Here is a 20,770-nt window from a genome sequence, read left to right on the forward strand (position 1 = left end):
GTCCCAGAACGGACCCATTGCATTTCATTAGGGTAAGACTCTGCGCTGCTCACCGAGAAAGCGGTTGAGCAAACGGAACTGCTCAAAGGATGCTTTTGTTTCTTCAAATAGCTATACCAAAAAAAAAGTTAACAGTCAGGCTTCTAACTATAACTTTGCTCTCTTTTATAAATAGGTAAGAAGTGAGATGTGGTTTAAGAGCAGCCTTCCCTCTACAACTAGCATATAAACTTGTTGGATATAGTTCACAAGAGCATCAACTGCAACTATTAAACGTCAGAAAACAGTAACTTTGCCTTTCCTCTTAGCATTACAGTCTGTAGTAGCTAGCAGCAGATAACCACGCATTCATTTCTGTCCCTAGAAAAGTATGAAGGCAATAACACTCTTAAAAGCATTGTACAGAAAACTCAAGCAGACTCTGAAATTGTAGGAAATTTGTATTAAGAGACGCCAGGAAAGTAATTCTGTAATTTGCGTGCAAAGATTCATATTCCCCTACCCTAAATCAGCCATTAAATAAACCCTTTAGGAGAGAGCAATAAAAGTAGGCTTTATCACTGTACTTATTAGGATTGCCATTTTAGACGAACATTTTCAAATGAAATTGATTGTCAACTAAAAATTGCATCAGACACAGAAAAGGCACTAAGGAGACAACAGTATACGCCTTACCTCAAACACAGTCAAACTGTACATCATTACGTAGTCGTTCCTTGTACTTGACAGGAAATAGAGGCAGAATCTCCAGGCTCCTATCTGCTGGGCAAAGTTATTCAAAAGCTCCTCTGAAAAAAACAAAGTATTAAAAAATACATTAAAATTTGTAAGCTGGAAACAGATCAAAGACATGATATACATAGCACACTGAGCATGGAAGAAACCTCATTTTCAGAAGGTGACTCAAACAATCTGGAATAATCATGCTCAAACAAGGGTATTAAAAACAGCCTAACAATAGGCTTTGGTGAAAACAATATGGGCATGTCACTTTAGAATATACAGTTCTGACACTGGTACTACTCTAGACTAATAGCTTAATATTAAAATACAAGTAACACACAATATTAAATTATGATAGGAAATATCAGACAACTCAAACAACACGCAGCATTACCGTTTTACCTATAAAAACCAAACGGTAGGATACCAGGTCACTCTGAAAGATGGGGAGGACTTCAGATCACACACAGCATTAAAACGTTCTTGCGTTAATGTGTTCGCTCCCAGAATAACTTCACTGTAGGTCAGCACAACAAGGATTTCTCTGAACGTTCAGAGAGCAGATACGGTGGTCATCTCACAACAAGCGACTACGTACAAAACGCGCGCAAAAAAAAGCTGCGAGGGCTCTGTTTTACAGGCCAAGAGAATTTAAGTTAAGCAGTAAGTTCTGAAGGAATATAGCCTACAGCCCAGAAGCTTCTGCAAGAACTGGGAAACTTGGGCAAAACTACTCCGCGAATCCCAGAAATCAGTAGTACACATGGGTCTGACCTCCCTTCTGACTCATGTGCCCTAGGGTTAGGAACATAGCAATGGTACTTGTTATACACCTAATTCATACCAACTGAAAAGGAAGGTCTGATTTAGATTCATTCTAGCACTGCAGGTGATTTCCACAGTAAAAAGATATATACTTTTTTTTTTTTTTTAACATACATACATATTTACACACACTTCTGTCTATATCATTGGTTAGTTGCTTATTCTTTACTCTTCCAGCTTTTGAGAAGACATCTTTCATGTTGACCATATTTCTGGTACCACTGTTAGAGATAGCAGAAGTTTGAGAGGAAAAGCAAATAGCCGGATTATTTGCTTATTTATGCCCATTAACCACAGATGCAGGAAGCTAATCTAGAGCACCTGTAAGAGATCTCCACTGGTTTTCAGAAGAACACGATTAATAAGACCAACCAAAAGTGTAACCTCACTATTTAATTCCACTTGTAATTTCACACTAACTAGGACATTCTTCTGCCTTCCCTTCTTAACATAGGAAGAATCTGAACTCTACGCTCCATCTCTAGACAGAAGGCAAAGCTTTTCCAAGACACACAATCCAACAACGTACAGGCAGAGAAAAACTAACATCCTTCTCATATGACAGCCAAGTTATTATTCCGAGGAAAGAAGGTACTTTTCCACGCCCACGAGCAGTCAACCACTGCTACATTATCGATAGACTTTTCCTAGGACCAACAAAACCCCAAACCATGCAACAAGTGCTCTTGATGAATTCTCCCATACTTCAAGGTCATATGTAAGAGAGGCTAAGATGCCATTTCTGCACCAAACAGAACACTTTCATCCACTGCTGTTGTTTAACATGACCACCAACATACATCTGTTGAGGCATGCAAGCGGCAGAAAGCGAATCGGACCATTCATTAAAAATGGTATGAACTCACCTATTTCACGTTTCCGTTCATTTGTTGTGCAATTGTGGAAAAACTCTGTCATTAGACTCTCCAAAGCCCGTAGTGAGGCCTCTTCAGATGCCTGGAAACAACATTTAAAAGAAAATGTTAGCTTTAACTTCTGCTCGGACTTGTATTCAATTTTTTAAGTGCTCATGATTTCTACATAACACAAAGTACAAGGAAGTCAATATCCTTCTTGCCATATGTGCAAAGGCAACAAAACAGTGAGGCCCAGGTATAGGACAAAGCATAATCTGGAGTCTGAACTGCAGAACGGAGTCAAGTAGCAACAAGATTTGCTCACCTAATGTGAAAGCTTTGAACACAATTTTTAGAGTCCATTTGTTCTAATGGAAACACTTAAGAGCAGTTTCCTTCTTTTCTTTGGTGGCATTTAGCAATTATAAATTAGCTCATCCCTGTGAAAAAACCCTCAAAGACAGCAAGGTCAGGTAAACATGCTTTCAGACATTTGGCAGTAACAAGACGCAGCACGAGGCGCACAAGCCTGAATAGCGGGCACCTACTCGGGCACCTACTATCCAGCCTGAGTGTGGAGCCCCAGCCACGCTGCCGCCTGAAACACCCATGGTACCCAGGAGGAAGTAGCTTGAAAGACTAGTGAACATCCAGAATTTTGAAGTGACATACAGGTACTCTCTTGGTTGACTTGGAGAAAATACTTTCCCCCCTGAGATTAGCTCTTTTACTGGAATTAATCAGTGTATAGCTCAGTGTATTGCAGTCCTTAAAAAAAAAAAAAAAAAAAAAAAAAAAGAAGGACTAGCATACAGCAGTTGTAAGGTTGCTACAGTTTTGTGACTGCTAAATGCTGCTTGCAAGAAGTAGACCAATCCGTTTATTTTGGTATCTCTCTGGAATTGGGATGATTTTATTCTAGCAGTAGCTCAACATTTGGCTTAGTCACTCCATCTGCTCTGCCCTTTCCTTAAGGTCTAACTCTTAAAACAGATACCCTCGGAAAACAGTGTTCTTACGGAAGGTACTCTGCTACCACAGTCATTCCTCTAATGTTTTCAACTCATGCTATCAATAATAAATGCATCCAGATTCAAGACCAAATGTTCTTCTGCACAAAAGCAAAGCAATCCATTAAAGAGAACTGAAACTTCTTCCTCAAACAAAAACAGAAACAAAAACCAGGACAGGCAGTGTTCTTGGAAGAGACTAGTTGTGGAGAGATAAGCAAGTGAGGCAACCTGCAGAAAACAGAAACTAGAAGTAGAGGTGCAGCCTATTTCCACCATACAGCACTGACTTTCCTCAAGCAGCAGGAGAGTATCTCCTCAAATAGCCTGACGTTAGATTAACACCCCAGGAGAACCAAGAATTCAATACAACAGCGTGGAAAAGTTAATTCAGCTCTGTTCTCCTAACAGCTGAGAATGGATGCTCTGCAGGACACCACGCAGTTTCAATTACTTAGCAAAGCAACAGCGCATTTCTTACCTTTCCCCCTCCCCCTTTTCATTTTTTTAAAAAACAAGACGCTCTCTAGAAATCAAGGAACCATTTTAGCAAAAAACACTGTTAGTGGGAAACAGACTTAAAATAAGACTTAAAATAAGCTCCAATCAAATCAAAGCCTTGTCATCTTAAGCAAGATCAAACATCCATTATCACTTCTTTAATCCATTCATACGGGTTTCTTTGCAAACGATCCCTTGCACTGTAAGCTTCACCTTCAACTTGACCCTTCCAAACACTGAACAGTTTCTTCTTTCTGTTGATCAGCATTTCCTAGATAACAGCAACACCACGGATAAGAGTCTTGCCTTAAAGGTTTTAATTAAATGGAGTCCTTAAATGATATTAGGATATAGCCACATTACCATTTCTACATTTCTATATTTCTTCCTTGAATACGCACATCATCACGAATTCCTTCCCAGCCTTCTCGCTCCCAATTAGAACCAGACATACAAACCCCGTGTTTCAGTAAATCCCTGCAATTCAGTTCTTTGCCACTCAGCAGTGGAGTGAATCTCACCAAGCAGCTTCAGATGCCAAACCTCCCAAGAGCAGCTGCCAAACTTGGGTGGCATCAATGTGATGCAGCAGCAGCATTCCTCGTACCAGAAGCATTGTTCTTCCCGGCTCGGCCAGCCCCTCCACCCACCGAGCCTGCCTCAATTCACAAAGTACTGTTAGCCCGTCACCCAGGAACGCTACGACTAGACTGCTTTAGCATAGTTGATTCAACACTTTAGGAAGAGCAGTCGAGAGAAGTCAAGAGTTTTCAGGCACAACAGTCAGTTCTTTTTTTAAAGGCAAGATTTATGAGCCTAGTTTTGGAAGTAGGCTGCAGAGTCTTCAGAAATATTGAAGACCCGACGTATCCTCCATGGACTTTAAAATGCCTGGGCACAGAGGTTCTGAAGATGGCATTACTTAAGAGCCTATTCTTAGGAACATACTTAAAAAAAATCTTTAATATAAAATATCACCACCACAGTATTTAAAGGGTCAAAGGAAAACAAGGGAACAGCACAAAGTTAGCGTGATGGTTTGTTTGCCAGAGGCATGGTTTAGCTGTGGACAGAGCTGTCATGTGATTCATCTGGCACACATCTAGTCATCATGTAGGAAAGGGGGGTACTATGCTTCCAGACAAATGCTTGCTCTGCATTATTTTGTCCAAGTTCAGAGTTGTACTACCTCTAACTTTCCCTTCTGGTAAGGGACAGGGAAGGGTTGGGGGAAGAAGTCACCTGACAGCTAGAAGGCATCTCCAAACAAGATTTTAATGGAGAAAGGTCTATATGCTCTGAAGCTGGCTAGACTCCAAGCCTGATTTGGGGCAGAAGGAAACAGTGCGACCTTGGAGATTGTTTTATTCTCCTGTTTGCTTTCTCCCTGCTGTTCTAGAGGCACTGCCAAGGGAAGGTGGAGCAGCACAAATGGTCTGAAGTAATCAGAGCCCAGCCCATGACTGGCTCTGCAAACAGGAGAGCCTCCTGGGCTCTCCCCAGGGTGCTCCCTGATAGCCCCATCCAGCGCACCCAGTTCTAGCTCTTGGCTCCACTTAAAAGGGAGACAGGAACATTCTGCATGTGCTACTACCTTTGAGGATCCCTCAAGTTAACCATTTCTGGAGCATGCTGTAATCACCTGCCTCTCAAATAGACTGATAACTAGGTCGTCACGATAAGGAGGACACACGCTGTCAGCCAGCTGCAGAGGAAGCTTACTGCACATGCCTAGCCACTCCAGAAAGTGGATTATCTAGAGTGAGACCACAACAGTAGTAGTACTGTAAGACCTGCAGCAGTACTTGCCTAATATTTCCAGTTGCACCACAGTACTATCAGCCACTTCAATATGCAGTTTTCTTTCTTCTAGGAAAGCTTCTGTTGAAGTAAGGGATGAAGGAACAGGAAAATATCACCTGGGCCTGAGCAAGTAACGCCGATGAAGTCTGATACTAAGCAGCAACACAGATACATAAACGACTGCCTCAGAGCACCCCTCAGTCCTGTGCTGGACGTCACATTTAGGACAAGATCAAACCCCACAGCAAGTCAGAACCAACAACATTCAGCCCAGCAGCAGCTACTCCATAGCCCTATAGTGTGGCCACAGTGAAGAAACGCAAGTGCTGTTCACCACCCCGTCCACTCTAAAAAAACCCCTGCCATTTATTTTTCATTAGCAGCATCGAAAGCTAGTGACCATCCTTGTACCACTAGCAGGAAATCTGGGCACTGGCTGGCAATGACTGCTTACTGAAACATCGTTTCCCTGTCCGCTCTGAAACGTAGCCATTTGGGCCACAAGCAAATTTCACTGTAGATATTTTCAAGGAAAGTCATGAAGTCTGGACCATCATTAGCAAATTTACTGCAGATTTTCTGGGTAACGGCTGGCAGTTTGCCTCACCTTCCTAAGGCACTGTGAAACATTAATCTATTTAAGATAGAAATACTTCCCTCTCATTTTCACAAGTCAAAGTCCATGCGACTTTCAGAAGTCCTAAGTCCCCCCACAGTGTATTTAGGGCTAGAGAAAACCTTCAAGGAATGGCATTTGCTTTCTGTAACCCTTTGAAGAAAAAAACATATTTATCTATATATCTATCTATCTATATAGTTTTGTGAAACTTGCTTGCAGAGCAGGTAAAGTGAGCTTTTTACCATGAAAAACTTCACAATTCACTGAAAACAATCCGGGTGAAGTCTGCCATGTCACTATCCACGCCAGTTGCACCGCTTCATGTTTCCTAGATGCTACAATAGAGCCAATACCTTAAGATTGCCGCCCAAAGGATTTTAGCTGCCAGATTCAGCAAAATCTCCAGGCAAAGATGTCGCAATCGGACACAACTTGGTTAGCAGAATAAGCAAATACTGGAGAGAAAGCAAGTGCGTTTAAATGCGAAGGCACTGATAGCTGCAGATTACTGTATCCCATTAGGACACCCATACTCTGACCCTAGAGACTGTTTTCAAGACAGCATCTTGGACAGATGTGTGTTGCAGTTGATCCTCCCCTAAAGATGTGCAGATAACAGCTCCTGCTATGCTCTGCAAATAACTACGGGGGGGGGGGGGATTCATAAGGCAATTCACACCTTCACTGCTGCCTAAAGAGGGAAGGTCTCAGGCACAGCTGCCTTCTCACTGCCTCCCTCTGTGCCAGCTCAAGAACTATCTGGACCCCTCCAGAAACCGAATTACCCTAAAATGGACCCAGATAACAAAGCAAAAAGAACAGTTTGGAGCCGGATATTCTGCCAAGTTGAGTCCCCTCCACAAAGGGCCGGGCAGATGCCAGCTACGCCACAGGTCGGCTTTTCTTGGAACTGCGGCATCTGATCCGAGCACGACTCCATGTAGGTAAGGGTGGGAGACAACACACATCCCAAGCACTCTCCCTCTACTTCCTTACCATCCCCATTTTTGTCTCGTGGACCTTATTAAAGGTGTTCTTATAATGGTTACTACATGAGAGGTGTGTAGATGCTTACTCACACCATTCATTTATGAACGCCAAAGCTTCCATACCCATCTGATGGGATTAGGAAAGAGACGGATTCACAGCTGAGATTAGAGCTACCTGTTTGACAGAAGTAATTACAATTTGCTGCCAAATAGTCACACATTCAAAAACATTCTCCATCCATCAGAGTAGCAAAAAGGGTATCTGCAAAATCTGGATAAATCAGCTGATTCCATGGATAACGTGCAATTATATTTTAAGATGGGAGAACCATTACCTGACTTCTGGTGATTAAGAAAAAATATATAGATATTTGATAAGTTATGGCATCTTAGGACGCTTCATCATGTTATCTCATAAGGCTCTGAAGAAGCAAAATCTTTGCATTGTGCTACTTAAAATAGAACTAAATAACAATTTTAGTTTAGTCTGCAGCCTTATGACTAAAACAGTCAGCTGGGATGAGTTACTCACCCAGTTCTGGAGAATAACTGAGCAAAAGCAGTGTAGTACGCTTACTGTAAAGAATAAACATGAGAACATATAAATTATAAATAAGTAAATATTTAGGGTTGCATCAACTCGATGTAGGGATATTCTTTGGATTGCATTCTAGACATGTACTTTTACTTTAATAGAAAATATATCACTAATTTTAGTTTGCATAAGACCAAAGATGATCCCCCCCCCCCCTTAAAAATATCTGACCTTTCTGGAAAATATGAAAGTGCTTTATAAAGCTATTTAAATTTTCTTCACAAGAGCTCTCTCCGTTGATTTGCCATCGTCTTCCTTCATTTTATGTTCTCTAAAGATCAAACCTACAAACTAGGATTGTCATAAGTTTCAGACAATTCCAAAATATGAGAATGAGAGATTCAGTCGGGTTTTACTTCCATAAGTAAATGCTTTCCTTTTAAAAGGAAAGTGATTCTTTCTTTTGGGGGAAAGCTTTTCTCTAATGGCTTTCCATAAAAACACAAGCTGTTAACCTTTTAAAGTTTGCTATTAGCAGCTCAGTAGAGTATTGATCTTACAAATGATGCTCTAAATATGGCATCTCATGCTGATGATAACTGTAAGGGAGGGGGCAGATTATGTCTGTTGCTGGCTTTTTTTTTTTTTTTTTTAAAAAGATGTTTGGAGATAGATATAGCTCTCAGACAATTGAAGGTAAGCCCTCTACATTTTTTTTTTTCCCCAAGATGCTAACTGCAGCTAATGTCACACAGTGACTGCAACTATCCTGCATGCAGCACTGCAACACTTTCTTCTGACACTGAAAAATGGGTTTTACCCAACCCAAGCTGAACTTCGGAGATCTCATTCAGCAGCAGGCAGCACGACGCTTGCAGCGCTGAACACCCAGAAGCCCTCTCTGCAGCTGCTTCTCTGCAGCCCATCGCAATGCCTCTCCTCTTTATTTAAAGAGGAGAGACGCTTTCCGGGAAGGAGCTGCTATTCATCACCCTTCTGCACCCCCGTCACGTTTTGAATTCAGACACCCACTCTTGTTCCATCCTCCCTTCAATACCTGCACTGTTGAAGGAGGTCTTCAGCGTAAAAAGCACTTGGCTGACATCTTAGCTAGCTAACACTTTCCAGCCCATAAAGCCTCCCTACACTGTAAATTAATACAAAACATGGATATCTAACCAGCCCAGCACCCTTCTGGCCTCCTAATATTTTGAGTCTGCTTCTATTTCCCCTTCCCACGCCCCCACGTCTCCTGCCATCACCAGTGCAAGCCGCACACAGCCCTTCGCAACGTGGCCTCCTCCTGGTTATCGAGGTTTGGATCTTATCACGCCCTACCCAGCCTTGCTAAAGCAAGCACCGGCCACATCTTCCAGCTCGCGCTTGTGACAGGGGCAGCTCTTCCGAGCAAAAAGGGACTGCGGGAGCACACAAAATGTGAAGCTACTACCCACTGGCTTTAAGTGCGGCCAGCAGGAAATTTCTGTAATGCTACCAGTAAGCCAATGGATAGGGAAGAATAATAATAATAAAGCAACTGCTCATACACAGTAACTCAGCATCATCCTGCTCTTGCTCCCCCTACTACACTACGCTGTCCCATCCTTTCCCACCTTGGAAGCTTCTGCTTCCAACTTTGTGCAGTTACTTTATTGTATAAACTACGCACTTACAACCCCAAGCTCTCACGCTTTAACAGCTGTATTTTCTTCCGTATTGGATTTTATAATTGTTTTACAGTGTTGTAGATCATTTCCAAGGACATTCAATTGAGACTAATTTAATTATACACATACCTAACGTGCACGCATGTGTACTAAAGTACCATACAAATTATTTACTTTTAGAATTAGTAGGATGTCTTTCAGAGACCCTCCCTGCCCAAGCCCTAAGATAACAAGACAGCGAACGCCCAAAGTAGCGATTACACTCACTGAAAGATGTGGGCCGCCGCGAGCCTCCTTGTGCGGGTCACAAGAGCCTTCCTTTTGCAATCACAGGCAAAGCAGAGATTATCGCTACTTCAGTGACTCCCTGAGCAGTTCTGGTTCACCAGGTGCAGCGAAGTTCACGACAGAACTGAAGCACACTATTATTTTAGCAACAACAGCAGAATTATGAAGTGTTTAAAAAAACAAAGTTACTTAAAAAAAACCCCATCCAACGCATCGTCTAGAAAGGATGCAGGCACGCTATCCAGAGGCAGAGCTCTGCAGGTCAACGGCAGTATTACTTATTACATTTAAGCATTTTCCGACTAAAAATTTTAGAAGTAAAATGAGCGGTTTGCAACCGCAGTCTGGCATTTCAAAATTATCTCCTTAACAGCACAACATAACTATGAGGCCGAAGCAGAAATCTTCAAATAGGAAACAGCGCACAGACCCTGTAACACACGTGCTCCCCTGCAGCACGTTGCTGATGATAAAGCGTGCTCAAGCTTTACTCTCAATTTCCTTGTCACTTTTCAGACATGTTTTTGTGGTTTAATGAACTGAAACTAGACTAAGCCTCATTCTGTGCTGTGAGAACAGTTCAGGCTCCTGGTGCCATTTCAAGAGAGGTTGTCTGGCTGCAGAATACGCTCTGGTCATCCGTCTCATTCATTTTAACAATCACAACTTTAGCAATTCACTAATTAGACAGCTGTTTTGCAAACTCATTTCTGTTATGCCACAATTTAAGCTAAAATAAAATCTACCATAGAAGTCATGAATTACTGCTCTACCTCAAATAAATAGATGGAGGAGTAAAGACAGAGAGCAAATCAGCTAGCCTCACGCACGGCCCTTTGCTGGGACGAGGCAGATGACCAACAAGAGCTGCTGAAGGGCTCTCTGCCTGGCACAACTCGTCATTTCAGAAATCCCAGATTGCACTTCATGGAAGCAACATATTTTATTTAAATATCAGCTAAGGACTAAAAGCGACCATAGGCTGAACACTGCTGCATAGAATATGCTACAGAGAATCAAGAGTGCTAATCTGATTGCTTGAACAGGATAAGGATAAACATTGTCCGCTATACAAGCGATCAAGCGGCTTTTAGAAGAACTGTATTTCTTAAATCTTCTTGTACAGGCAGGCCCAGCTAACCAGGCTTCAGGTTTTAAGGCTGACTTTTCATAAACAGGCTCAAGTGTCTGGGCCAGATTCTACCTAAACCGATAACTCAATTGATATAATCAACCCAGACGTGTTGGGGGAAGTGCGTTGTCCTCCACCAACCTTTGCACGCTTCCTTTTTGTTTACAAGAGATATTCATTCTGTGGAAACACAGCAACCATAAAGCACTAAAATTCACGATCTACAAGATCTTTCGGAAACCCACCAAACGAGGTTAATAAAATATTCATAGCAAGCCGGCATAGGCAAAGCAAGACTTTTTGCCCCCCCCCCTTTTTTTTTTTAAATATACACAAGGCTTATAAGCCGTGCTCGTGCTGAGAAAGAGCACTGGAGCAGCCCCAGACAAGTTGTGATGTTCAGGCCACGCAGGCTGGGCAAGGCTGGCTCCTCACGTGCCCATGGCTTGCCGATTGATTTACTGCGGTTTAGCTGCTACAAAAGACTCAGCAACGCACTGTTTCTCCAAACAAGCAGCTGGCACAAGAACAGTGTACAGGCATGACGTGCAGAGGTGTCCAAAGCAGACTACTAAGGTCTATATTCTGTATCATAAAACTGTACGCTGCTATAGTACAAGAATCGCTTTTTGATTTGCTTTTTGGACTGGATTACGACTTAAATTCAGCAATTCGACTACAGATTGATTTTCCTGGTTCAGGCAGCGATCAGTGGCTGCCCATCAATTTTTAAGTCATCACTGGTAACACCCAGAATGAAAATTTATTCATCAGAAAAGCAAAACAATCCACAAAAGTCACCGTATGCTTTTCAGACAAACAGGCAATGAATCGGGTTACAAATTTGCCACGAGCGGTCAACTGTGCACCTGCCGATTCATGGATGCTGAAAGACCACGGGATGGCTCTAGCTCTCTCCCAGTACACGCAAGTAACTTAAAATCTTCCAGCAAAGTCTAGAAATTCACGTCTCTACGTTGAACGCTTTTGCAATCTTAGCATTACAGCCTGTCCTGTCACCTCACATCCTCCCTCGGCTGGCTTCCCCAAAACGTGCCACACCTAAAATGAACCTGCAACATCTTGGCAGAAGATCCTGTCCTTTTTCTTCTGCGAGCATAGGAAGGGCCACACTGAAGTTTGAGATAATAGTTACATTGTAAAAATGAAGTGATTTTTATCTACTATCCTTTTTATCTGCATAAGGCAATGTAGGCTCGCACAAGCAAGATCCTAGGCCTGGCCCAAACACACACACACAGCTTATCATTCATCCCGAGAGCACACCTCCACTGCAATTTTAGGTTAAAAAGGCAGGCTGGAAAAAGTTTCCAAGATCGTCGTATTTTGCCTACAAGTGTGTGTGGTGGGAGAGCTCTGCGGAATATAAACCGCTACAAAGTACCGAGAAAAAGGGTTAAATCTTCTTGCTCACATGGTCCAGAATAACATATGAACAGGGCAGAGCAGTAGCATGCAAGATGAACTCACAAAAGAAACCTTATGAAATTAGAGCTTTTTCAGCTAATGTTTGGTTTAAAAAAAAAGTTTTAACCGAGTTTTATTACAAAGAACACCATTCTTCTTGCTCTTATGGATGGACATTTGACACTTAAAAATGCTCAAAAACTTTTTTCCTCATGAGGTGTTCCAGCTTGGTAGGTCCTTCGACCAGAGAGGAGAACGGCAAAGAGTAAGAGATGTATGTGGTAGGAGCTGTAATCCTGGCATGCTTGCATATCAGTGCTAAACTGTCCAAGCTGCATTAACAGATTTTCAAAAACATTTCTCAAATACTTCACTCCCTGCAAGACTGCAAATATAAACCCTTATTTATCTGAACCTACAAACAACTCTCAGTAATACACAAACAAGTACTTTGATTTGCATCTGGTTGTAATCCTGACTTAAGGAGTCTTTAAAACATATGCACACATGAATATTAATCATTAGTGTTACAACCAGCAAAGAAAATGAATGCAAGAACACCACAATTATTCAGCATATTTGTAAAAAGGCACTTCTCTTTAGATGCCGTTCAAGCTACAAAAAGGCAAACCTCACTGAGATTTTAAGTGCACTGAAGAAATCCCAGCTGCGTATTTCCCAGGGAGCTCTTTGACATCCACTCCTGCTAGGGGTTAAGCCTGTTACTTTAGGGATGAGCTCTCCCAACACCAGACTACGCAGAGCGGCATCAACGCGAGGTTTGGGCTATAGGTCTTGGGGCAAGGATCACACCTTGCCCAATACAGCACGCTGGCCAGACCTCACTGCCAAGGAGGTGTGACTGTAGTATTCAAAAAGGGCATATTTTGTAACATACCCACCTCTCTGTCAAAGTGAGAAAGAAAAACTGCAATGTTTTAAGCTTCACTCCTGGCAAGAGCATTAAAACCTGAGCCGGGCACTGAAGAGTGTACAATGAAATTAATGTGGATAACGCTTACCAATGAAATAACTCAAGAGCTTTTTTTAAAATGTTCCCAAAAAACTGCACATTCAGGAAAAACGTCTCGTCCACTTAAACAACAACAAACTGTTGGTATCTGCAATGCTTCTGTTCTCGGGGGTGTTTCACAACAGCAGCCAGCCCTGGCCCTGCGTCTCCTGCAGCTATAGGGGAACTGTCACGCACAGCCCCAGGGCAGGGCCACCCTTCGCACGCCGGGGTCCGCAGGGCCAGCGCTCAGCTCGGCCCAGGTCTGCACGACCCAGGCCCTTCATCACACCCTGCCAGCAGGAAACTAGAAGCAGCAGCTGAAACTTTGTGGTGAGCTTCTGTAAAGCAGCATTTTCTTCGGTTGATTTTGCCCCCAGAGCAAGACACCAGCTATACTGCTCCTGGTGTCCCAGCTTGCCCGCGGGAGCGGAGGGAGGCGGGCGCACCCCTAGCCTCGGGGACCGGCTGGAGCCGGGGACCCCTCGCTGCTGAGCGCCCACCTCCTCTTGCACTTCAGAGATCACTGGCTACAGATTGCGTCTTCCTCCTCTTTCCTTTTTTTCACACTTGCAAAAAGAAACTTGAGCAGCTGTAGAAAATAAGAGTCGTCCTTCCCAAAGCAAAGGAACTGAGCGATGAGGAGGGGGCCGAATTTGACGACAGGGGAACTCTCTTTAGAGGCAGACCTTTATTTTAAACACGCTGTTCTTCGAAACCAGCCACCATCCCAGACACACAAGCAGCCTTTGGGACAAACTTCAGTGGAATAAACTGCCCTCAACCTAAAAGAAAAGGACTATCCATACTGCAGTGCAGGAGGAATCACTGTTTGCACCGCACAGAGAGAATAAACCATGCACAATGTAGAATTTCCAAAGTTATCTCCCATTAGGAAAAGGGGAAAAAAAAGATCTTTCTTCTAGAGGGCAGCGTCCACGTGTTCAACACTGACTTCGGCTTCCTGACAAGCCAGTATACAAAACAGACAACTACGTGCCTTTCTCAAAAAGAGGGAAAAAAAAAATCCCTCAAGATGAAATTCATCTTGCAATTAAAGCTTTAATGAAATATTAAATCAAGCTACTAAAAACAACTAAAAACAGACACAGACTTGCAGACCCAGCCACAAATTTGGAGATGCTGAAACAAATCAAAAGATAATTTAGAGCATAAATGGAAAGCACTGGAAAATTGCAAAAAAAAAAAAAAGTAATTCTGGATGCAAGCCCTGTGAGAAGGTGATCAGGGAAGATCAGGAGAAAAAAAAAGGAAAAGAATTTCTGAAGCTGCTAAAAATAGGCTCTGAAACACTTCAGGTGGAGTGAAAACTCTCTAGTCTGCTTATAAATAGGAATCAAAAGCAAGGAAAAAGGCTGGAAAGAAGTTGCCTCACAGTGGAATCCCCCTTTCATAAAGCTCACGTGCTCTTGTGCCCGGGCTCTCAGCGTGGAAAAGCTGCCGCGCTTTTCCCGAGGACAGAACCTCTCACCAGAGGAGCTGCTCAATTTCTGACCGCACGCTTGCGGAGAGAAACAGGCTACATGGATGAATGAGCAACTTCTTGAACAGTATCACTCGCACATTGAAAAAAAAAAAAATTACTTTTTCTCTACCAAACCTTTACAACAGAACCGGTACACATTATCATAACTGGCTTTCTAAGCATTTTATTTTGGCAGGATGAACCTGGAAAACAACTTAATTTCCTCTCAAAAAGTAGAAAGCTTGTGTTAACAGCTGGGATACACGGGAGGCCAAGGCAGCAGGGACCTGAATACAAATACAGGTAGTAAAAGAGAATATCTGCTGACTGATAAAGGATGATTTGGAAGGATTTTAAGATGTATTATTCTACCTGAAAGACATCAGTCGATACATGTAAAAACTACATCTTTCATTTCGCAGATACCTATATCCATTACAAAATTAACAGCAGCACCTTGTCCTTGACCTCACGTTCAAGCTATTAATGAGACAAATGGTAACACCTAACACCATGCATTAAAATAATAAAATAGAATATAAATTCATAAAAGCTTTTAAGTAGTGAGCAATCTCTTCCTAGTGCCGAGTTCCTGCATGAACTTCATTATACATGCCAGGTGTTAACATGTTCCTGCTAAAATAATCCTAACAACCAGCACTCGTCCATCAGTGCATTACCACCGACAGTATCTAGCGGGAAGAGGTTTTTCAAGATACTTCAGTGGATTTTGAGGCAAATTAGAGCCGAACAATTTTGCCCTAACACCTTTTAGTGTGACTGGAGGCAATGCAGCCTACATTTCGTCACTCAGGTCTTTGAAATGTGCCATACGTGATATAATTGTTATAGATACCGAGAGGTATTATGTACATCCATTCTACTAAGGTCGCTATATTCTTCAGAGAAACAGCTTTCATTATGGGAGAAATACCCTCAATAGCCACACGTAACACTAGTTTTCAGCTACGAGCTCCGTTGTGATTCTCCTTCCCTCTTTGCCAAACTTTGCCAAAATTGACCTACAGGTTTACTATTCATACACAGCCACCTTGGGCAGACAACAGTGGCAAAGGCTGGTGTTGCAACAAAGACAATTGGTCACTTGGCCATGTACCACATAATGCTATAGTCTGCAGTTATGAAGAAGCTTTCCCGCAAAACTTAATAAGTATGCGAAACCGTTCCCAGGCTTTAAGCCTTAGCTTTCATTTTATGATTTAATAAAATGGGGATAATACTCCACAGGGGCACAAAAAGTTATTTGACTGAAAGGCCAAAAAAGGAAGCCAGATGTTAGGGCTGAGGCTAGGGCTTAGAAGTTCCTATTCTGTTCTCTACTCAGTAGAGCGAGTCAGAGGGTTTTACAAAAGGTTTACTTTTATTTTTAAACTATGTATTTTAAGGGATACGCAGGAAGCTGACAGAACCTGGACTACTACACCACAATAGTCTAGTTCTGGTGTTGCACATCAGGCAGCAACTTCGGAGCACGCAGAGTTGCCGGTGGGAGGGGATGATATGCTCCAGCTCTCTGACTCTCTCCTTGCAAGCCTCCCCTTGAAGCAGAGGCAATCCCGTCATGCGCTAGCACTTCCTGCCTGCCACGGCAATGGCAGGGCGCTCTGCGACAGGCACCTTTATCACAGCAAGACACGGAGAAGAAAGCGTAAAACATCCCCATAGCTCAGCTGCTCCACTCCCAGGCAGCGGCAGACCAAACAACATAGCGTACACGGCTGTAGCGGGGTGGGACAGCCAAGACAGAGGGGGCTGCGAGAGCAACAAGCTGCGCCGTGCTCTTTTCTGCCACCTTTAGAGCAGGCCTCAATGCAGCCTCACAAATGAGGACGTCAGTTCTGCATAGGAAGCTTTACGTGTAAGAAAACGACAGCACTTCACTGCTACAAAAATAAATTTGTAAGGGAATTACGGGAGCTATAACATAAAAGCTAGGATGCTGCTGTGGAAAACTTAGGAAAAGCTTCAAGCTACACACGCCCACTGCCTACTTCCATTTTTACAAATATATTTACTTCATGCAGAACAGAGAAACAGGCTTTTTTGGATGCTCTTGCTGCTGCTTCTGCTGTATGCTTCCCACTTTCGTACAGGCTTATGAGACCAACAATGCCATGAAAGAGCACCTTGTTTTGTAGGTAAAGCCAGTACGTTTGAGAAGTCTGCTTGCAGTCCTCCAACTGGAGAGTTGACTTTGTATGATGTCTTTAAAGACAGATACCTGAGCAAATAGCACTTCCTGGAAGAAATCTCTTTTCCTAAGCTGTTCTTTTGTAGCTGGTGGGTTACAAATCCCAGATAACAGAAGAATGCATTAGCTCTGCAACGCAGAGCCCATGATATTTTCTATAAATGATCTCTGACTAGTTCAGAGATGAATCAACTTTTCTAATGAAGCAGAACAAAGGTGGAAGAACCAGTGACAAAAGACGTGGCTTGGATGCAAAAACAAAAGCATTCAAGCACTAGTCCTATGAAAAACATGTATTTTGAAGCTTTTTGCTTAAAAAAAAAAAAAATCACCAAATGGTGAAGATGAACAGAAGATGAACATTTGAAGTGCCATCTGAGTACGTAAGACGGAGCTAGTTGTTCTGTGTTTAAAGGTTAACTTGCCTCCAAAGAAATCCATTTGCAAAGATCATATTCTAACCACCTTCCCCCCCTCCCCCCACAGAGATATCAAGATATCGCCAACGTTGATGCACATCGTTCCATAGAAAACCTCAAGCTGGATGCTGCTCAAAAATTGCTTACCAGATGCACAGTTCGCACTAGTAGTCTGGCACGTCACAAGCTCACAAGGATAGCCACACGCAGCCTTACGCGCACAAAGCTCGATTTAGTAGAACTGCTGAAGAATTTTTAACACTTCAAAAAGCAAAAGAATAATTGCTTGTGGATTCAAGTTTCCCATGACACTAAAAAGCTTTTCACTGGTGGCATGAGATTGTTTGTGGAATCCAAGCACACTAAATTTGCACTTGCTTATGACATTGGGATAGGATTTTTGAGTGTACTGCGTATCACTTCCGTTTACCCTGCTGCCTCTGGTAAGTGCTCTTTTACTGACTTTATACTGTGCTGTTCTCATCATTCCTCCCCAGTTCAGAGAGACAGCTCTAACTCATCACTGGTTCTGTTCTTTATACCCTTCAGCTTCAACCCACTTCAGCTAATGAAATTATCCTGCCCAAGTCCATGTTTTGGCTTTAATCACGTTTTCCTGCTCCCCCTATGCCTTATAGGATCTCACCTTCAGACTCTTTCAACTGTTTCCTGGAAGGAGGGTGCATTAGTGGAAGAATATGCCCATTTGCAATATTCGAGGAAATCAAAACATAAGGAAAATCTTGCACATCAGTCACGTGAAGAGTTACAGCAATAAGTTCTGCAGCATAGCCCACTGACTGTTGCTCAACGTTCATATCCCGTACTTGGCTTTCAGGTGAACCAAATATTTGGTGTTCAAAAGAAAAAAAGCTGTAATTTATCAGGCCAAACGTGCATGTCTATTTACAGGCAAGGAAAGAATTAATAATTCCTTTTGCCATTTGCAATAGTTAGTATACACCTTGAAGCACAAAAGTTGATTACTTTGTTCTACATGCATAATTACGGTTTGCTATATACAACAGTTCTATCAAATTCTTAAAATTCAACCATAATATTTATTCAGCTTCTTGAAGCGGGGCACTAATAAGATTTCCTTTCCCTCAAGCTTTTGCTGAAGCTAAATTCAGAAAAAAAACCTATGACATTTGGCAGACAGGTCAGGAGTCCATTCCTAGTAGGCAGATACGTCCCTCCAAGTGATCAAGTAATGTGTGCAGAACTACATTTGGAGTAACAGTCTGCTATTCACACTTTTCAGGGATGTTGTATCCCACTCCAGCAGAAATGGTATGGAGCACCAAAGCATCTCAAAAGGACTAAGGAAACTCAAGTTGGACAGGCTACCAAGAGTAAGGTTTCAGTAAACTAGCAATAACGCAAGGGTACCAGAAACACATTAAGTAACGTGCTGACGTTTTCTTGTCTCCTTAGTGAAGGAGTTTGCGACTACAAGTCAGGATCCCAGTTTGCTGAGAGGACTGCAGGGCCTGATCCCTCATTGTCTAAAAGGGTTTAAGATGGGAAGTGGGTGACAACTAGACTGCTAACGACTGCCTTCACCCACTGGCACTCCCAATAGCAACACAGCGCTGCTAGGATAGGAGACAGCTTTCCACGAGCAGATCCAATGCTGCTGAACAAACTCCCCTACTTACCCATCAGCTGAGACGTACGCTCCTTGGGCTTCCCAGTGCCAATTCAATAAACCTCGTACTAAGGAGTCTACACACAGGACTCCATGTCTCCAGGTAGGGAGAGGAAAGAAAAACCAAGGATGATGATCGTTACTTAGCATACCACTGCGGGCACTCAGTACTGCGATAGCGAGCAGCAACGCAACACACTGAAGACAAATTTCCACCTACCAGCCCTGCAAGCCGGACTGCAAGAGCGCCCAAAGGATCAAAGATGCCTTTTCTTGCTTGTCACCAAGAACAACGATTGTGCAAATCAAAGTAGGCCCCATCTCTCAGTTCTATAAATCTCAACAGCATTGCAAGCAAGTAAGGTTACCACTGCTCAAAGACGACGGAAGACTAGCACCGGCAGACGTATTAAATAACGCTCTGTACCGAAAACAACCCCGGTCGCTCCCCCAGCTTCTCCAAGGCTAAACTGAAAAAGAACAGTGCAAACGCAGGGCTGTCATCAGAGGGAACGCCCGCCCGCCCGCCCGCCGTGGAGAACAGCCACTCGCCCAGCGAGAACTCCTGCCTGCCCGCCGCCCCGGGACGGCCGGCTGCAGGCCCCGCGGGCCGCCGGGCTCGGGGCAGGCCGCAGGCCCCGCCGCCGGGTCGGGCCGGGCTGGGCCGGGCCTGGCGGGCGCCCCGGCGGCGGCGGCCCCGCTCGCACTCACCATGGCTGCGGGCGGCTCGCGTCCCGCGGAGCGGCTCTAGGCAGGGCGCCGCGCTGCGCTCATGTCACGGCCGGCGGCGGGCCCTCCCCGCCCATGCGCCGGCCGCAGCCCCGGGCCCCGCGCCGAGCGGCCCGGCGCCCAGCCCCCGGGCCGGGCCTGCGCTGCCCGGCGGGGACGGGGAGCCCCGGGGCGGGCGGGCCGAGGGAGGAGGGTGGGTGCGGGCGCGGGGCGGGCGGGCGGCGCGGCGGGGCGGCTCTCGGCGCGGCCGGTCTCTACGCCAGGCGCATCCCGCCTCGCACCGGGCGGGCGGCTCTGCCCTGCCCTGCCCCGCCCTGCCCCGCCCCGCCCCCAACCGCCCCGCCCTCCCGCCGGAAGAGGCCGCCGCGCCCCAGCCAATCGGAGCCAAGGCGGCGGCGCGGGGCGCACGCGCAGCCGGGCGCGGCGTGCCTCCCGCCGCCATGGCGGAGAAGGGCGCGGCGAGGGCGGGGCGCCGGCAGGAAGGTGCTCGCCCGGAGGTGCGCCTCCACCCGCCCTAGCGCGCCTGCGCGTGCGCCGCAGCGGTTGCTTCCCGCCCGGCAGGAAGTTGCGGAGCGGGAGAGGCTGGGCCCGCTCTTTGCCCGCGTGTGCCGGGGAGGGGGCGGACCCACCTTGGGGGGGCGGTGCTCCTCCTGACCACGCCCACTCTCTGGGCGGGGCCTCCGCGCGCCCCGTTGCCAGGCGCCGGCCACGTGGGCCGGGCGCGCGTTGCCTAGCAGCGGCGGGGCCTAGGCCCCGGCAGCACTGGGGGGGGGGGGGAAGCCCCTCGTGTGTCCTGACACTGCAGAGCGCTGAGCGTAGCTCAGAAACCTCTTCTGGGGCACCTGCAACTTAAATACACTCCTGGGGCTCTTTGGGGTCCTCCG

The 20,770-nt window shown here is 44.9% G+C and overlaps 1 protein-coding gene across 3 annotated transcripts in view; it reads right to left on the minus strand.

Annotated features, from left to right (window-relative positions):
* Nucleotides 1–19,995, minus strand: part of XPO6 (exportin 6) — a 60,827-nt gene extending 40,832 nt beyond the window's left edge. For all 3 annotated transcript variants that reach the window (XM_068908258.1, XM_068908257.1, XM_068908256.1), the window contains exons 1-3: nucleotides 19,869–19,995; nucleotides 2,415–2,505; nucleotides 676–788 (exon numbers count right to left, since the gene is read on the minus strand). In XM_068908258.1, the coding sequence (XP_068764359.1) occupies nucleotides 676–788; nucleotides 2,415–2,505; nucleotides 19,869–19,871 (207 nt within the window). In that variant the 5' untranslated portion in view covers nucleotides 19,872–19,995. The remainder of the gene's footprint in view (nucleotides 1–675; nucleotides 789–2,414; nucleotides 2,506–19,868) is intronic.
* Nucleotides 19,996–20,770: the final 775 nt, after the last annotated feature.

Source organism: Struthio camelus, chromosome 15 (genome assembly GCF_040807025.1).
Source record: "Struthio camelus isolate bStrCam1 chromosome 15, bStrCam1.hap1, whole genome shotgun sequence".
In the NCBI taxonomy this organism is placed as follows: domain Eukaryota; kingdom Metazoa; phylum Chordata; class Aves; order Struthioniformes; family Struthionidae; genus Struthio; species Struthio camelus.